Source organism: Mastomys coucha, unplaced genomic scaffold (genome assembly GCF_008632895.1).
Source record: "Mastomys coucha isolate ucsf_1 unplaced genomic scaffold, UCSF_Mcou_1 pScaffold6, whole genome shotgun sequence".
In the NCBI taxonomy this organism is placed as follows: domain Eukaryota; kingdom Metazoa; phylum Chordata; class Mammalia; order Rodentia; family Muridae; genus Mastomys; species Mastomys coucha.
This window is the reverse complement of record NW_022196912.1, coordinates 99,114,236-99,118,741: the sequence shown is the minus strand read 5'-3', so window position 1 is coordinate 99,118,741 and position 4,506 is coordinate 99,114,236. Positions and strand designations below refer to the sequence as shown.

The window sequence follows — 4,506 nt, the reverse complement described above, 5'->3', positions numbered from 1 at the left end:
GGGTTTGATCCCCACCCAGCACCACATAAACTGGTGCAAGGTGGTGCATGCCTATAATCTTAGCGCTCGACATGGAAGTAGTATGAACATAAGTTCAAGGTCACACTTGACTATGTGGTATGTTCAAAGATACAAAAAAAAAATAGCTTTCTCTTATATATGTTGAAGAAAGGCTTCCTCATTTATTGCAGCAATAAGAACTATAAATTCCCAGGAATGCCTTTTTGCTCAAGAAGTGTAGAAGGCTTTATAGTAGTGGTTCACAACCTGCCTAATACTTCAACCCTTTAATACAGGTCATTGTGTTGTGGTGACCCCTCCCCCAACCATAAAATTATTTTCCTTGCTGCTTCATAACTGTAATTTTGCTACTTTCATGAATCATAACATAAAATCTGTGTTTTCGATAGTCTCAGGTGAACCTTGGGAAAGGATTGTTCAACCTTCAAAGGGTCACAACCCACAGCTTGAGAACCACCACCTTATAGAAATTACAACTTATATATAATTGTATTGAAGAACAACAAAATGAGCTAATCTTCCTGTAAGAAAAATGTATTGCTATAAAGATGCCAATCAAATAAGTCTATATATTTAATGCATTTCTATTAAGATTTCCAAAAGGAATTTACATTCATGAATTCAACAAATTTTTTAATTTGTGTGTGTGTGTATATATATATATATATATATAGCATCAGACAGGCAGCGGGACTCACGGAACGAATGAGAAGAAGCTAACCAAGCAGACTCACTCATACACACAGAGTCTAGTGGACAGCGTTCCCAGGCAGAGGGAAGGGGCTTTAAAAAGTACTTCTTATTTGTGTGTATGGGTGTCTTCCCTGAACTTGCACCTGTGCATACATGAGCATACAGTACCTGCAGCAGACGACAGAGGGCATCAGATCCCTGGAATTACAGTTACAGAATGGTGTGAGTGGACAGGTGGGAATGGGAATCAAACCTGGGTCCTCAACCAGAGAAGCTGGTGCACTTCACTACTGAGCCCTCTATCCAGCCTCAAAAGAGACTTTTCTAAACATTGCTAGTCATTTGGAGAAACAGAAAGAAATAATGTCTGATACTTAGATACATGTAAAACTAATAAACTCATGTAAACTCTATTTGGTGTATATGCACATGCATGTATGACTACGCATGTGTGTGTGTGTGTGTGTGTGTGTGTGTGTGTGTGTGTGTGTAGAAGCCAGAGGTCAGAGTTGGGTGTCTATCTCTCTCAGTCTCTACCTTATTTTTTAAAACAAGGTTTCTTTCTCACTAAACCTAATAGCTCACCAATTGGTTAAGCTGGCTACTGAGCTCTCAGAATCCTCCTGCCTCTGCTTCCCATTGCTGGGATTACAGTATGCCCCATGCCTAATTTCTCTGCATGCAGGGAAACATACACAGGTACCACTGCATATACAGCAAGCACATTACCCACTCAGCTATCTCCTTATCTTCCACCTGATGTATAATGATCTGTTAGCATTTCTTCTATAATGTAAGCTCATGCATGCTATGAGGTGAGGTGAGGTGGCTCAGTGCATAGGTATGCTTTCTGCCAAGTCTGATGACCTGAGTTTAATTCCCAGGACCCACAAGTGGAAGGGAATTGACATTCACACTCATGCCATGGCACAGCATAAACACACATGCACATACAATAAATAAATAAATACTGAAAATAGATGAGTAAAGATAAAAAGATAAGATGGCATGTACAGTCCAATTTCCCCTTCCTGACAGAGCACTGAAAACACGAGTGCCCAGCAAGCTGCGAGCCATTTACTGTCGGGGCTTTCTTGCTACTTGTCACAGTTGGCTTTCTACCTGGAAAGTTTCTACCATCTAAAAACATTATTTTTATTTTTAAAAAAGTGTATGCTTTTTATAAAGAAACACACAACCTACCAGTCCATTGAGGTTCTTTATGTTGTTTCTTCCTAAGGACAAAATCCTCAAGTTTTCTGTGGTGAAAAGAAAGCATTTTGGTTATGAAAAATATACACATGACTATCATGACTCTAGTAGAACAACATGCTATAAGGAACTTTACAAAATAAGTATCTCTGCACAGTGAATTAAAAAACGCTCTATTATAAAATGGGCAGGAGAGCTAGCAAGGCTTAGTATGCTGCCAAACTTGAAGACCTGACTTCGTTTCTCAGAATCCACAATAGAAGAGTATAAAGTAAATTTGGGGGGCTGTTCTATTGCCCCTTTAAAAAATTTCAGGCATGCCGGACAGTGGTGGCACACACCTTTAATCCCAGTACTTGGGAGGCAGAGGCAGGTGGATTTCTGAGTTCAAGGCCAGCCTGGTCCACAGAATGAGTTCCAGGACAGCCAGGGCTAAACAGAGAAAACCTGTATCAAAAAAAAAAAAAAAAAAAAAAAAAAAAAAAAAAAAAAAAAAAAAAAAAAAAAAAAAAAAAAAAAAAAAAAAAAAAAAAAAAAAAAAAAAAATCTAGGCACTGTGCCTAGTTTCATTCCTTCCTCTTTAAACAAAGTTTTATTCTTGAGACAAGGTCCTGCAAGGTTGCTCATGTTGTCCTCAAACTCAAAACACCTTCCTCAGCCTCCCAATTATATATGTACACTACCATATCCAGCTTTAGTCTTTATTTTACATGTACCATATAAGTTCTATACTTTACATATATTAGCTCACTTGATCTTTACATCAACTGCATTAGTAGGCAAATGTTAAAACCCAAGGTAAATTATTATAAATACTTTCAAAGTAATGATCATAACGGTGGAGATCTGGGAGGTCCTAGAGAGGATGGGGCACTTAACGTGACATTCTTGATCCTAACCTCAATTTCTCACAGATTTTTCTTGTAAGACAACAAGGCTGTACTCAATGAAGAACATTGTATAGCAAACATACAAAAATTATAAAAAATGTATGGCCAAGCATGGTAGCACACACTTTTAATCCCAGCACCCAGAAAGAAGAGGCAGGTGGGTCTCTGTGAGTTTGAGGTCAACTAGGTCTACATAGTGAGTTCCAGGACAGCTAGGGCTACACAGGAGACCAAGCTGCAAACAAAACCAAATGAATCAAACAAAGAAAACCAACACGCAAGCCAACAAAGAAACAGCATAGTCCCATTTGAGAACGACCAGGCAGGATGAGCTTTTAGTTGACTTGGACAGGAGCGTTAGACATTACCTTTGTATTAGGCAAGAGGACTGATGAAAGCTCTCTACTGTGGAGTATGGTGCTTTCAGAATGAGAACTCTGGCATTTGTGTGACAGTTAACTGCAGAACACCATAACCACAGTCACGAGTCTCAAACAACACCAATTATGATCCTTTAAAAGGTCGTGACCTCAACTGAGTGTGTTGTAGGCTCAGTGGATAGTTCAGAGCTAGCATGAAGACCTGAGTCTCATTCCCAAACCCATGAAAAAGCTGGTTGTTGTGCACTTGTAATCCCAGATCTAGTGAGGTGAAGATGGGAAGATCCCTGGAACTGGCTGGCTTGGTCTAGTTGACCAGAAAAGAAAGCCTTTGTTTGTTTGTTTCCCCAAGATAGGGTTTCTCTGTGTAGCTCTAACTGTCCTAGAACTCACTCTGAGACCAGGATGTCACTGAACTCAGAGATACACCTGCCTCAGCCTCCTGAATGCTAAGATTCAAAGTGTGCACCACCATAGCCCAGCTATAAGAAAGCTTTTTTTACACTGCAAGGTATATATGGCTACTGAAGAACAACACCTAATGTCAGCCTCTGACTTAAACACACACAATATGCATACGTGTTCTTACCCAAAACACACAAAGCACCCAAAACATACAAATTTAGTGTATTATGACTGACATAAAAAAGATTACGTAGCCGGGTGGTAGTGGCGCATGCCTTTAATCCCAGCACTTGGGAGGCAGAGGCAGGTGGATTTCTGAGTTCGAGGCCAGCCTGGTCTACAGAGTGAGTTCCAGGACAGCCAGGGCTATACAGAGAAACCCTGTCTTGAAAAAAAAAAAAGAAAAAAAATAAGATTATGTTTTAAATGCACATTAGAACCTATGCTACAAGGACATATGCTGTTCCCCAACTACCCCAGTTTGTGATTTGTACATTTATAGGAAGGCATTAATAAATTCCACTTATGGGGAAACTAATAAGGTGCTACATTGTAAAGATTCAGATCCTGGAAATAGAAAGCAGCAATTATCTGCATGGTCCTTCACAGAGGAGAATAAACATGACTCAGGGATGGACTTAGAGCAGGGCTTGGTGGGGTGAGAAGAAAGCCATAAAGTAAACACTGGATCCCTGAGAGATACCCACATGCCAATCCCTGGAGCCTGTAACTGCTGCTCTGTAGGGCAGAAAAGTCCTTTGTAGATATCTAAAGACCTTTTGATAGAGCCAGCAGGTGGGAGGCACAGGCCAGCAGATCTCTATGTTCAAGGACAGCCTGGTCTATATAGTGAATTGCAGGACAACCAGGCCTACATAAAGACTCTGCCTTGAAAACAATAAAAA

The 4,506-nt window shown here is 40.1% G+C and overlaps 1 protein-coding gene across 3 annotated transcripts in view; it reads right to left on the bottom strand.

Annotated features, from left to right (window-relative positions):
* Positions 1-4,506, bottom strand: part of Dnal1 (dynein axonemal light chain 1) — a 26,785-nt gene that overhangs the window by 9,086 nt on the left and 13,193 nt on the right. For all 3 annotated transcript variants that reach the window (XM_031356176.1, XM_031356177.1, XM_031356178.1), the window contains one exon: positions 1,918-1,973. In XM_031356176.1, the coding sequence (XP_031212036.1) occupies positions 1,918-1,973 (56 nt within the window). The remainder of the gene's footprint in view (positions 1-1,917; positions 1,974-4,506) is intronic.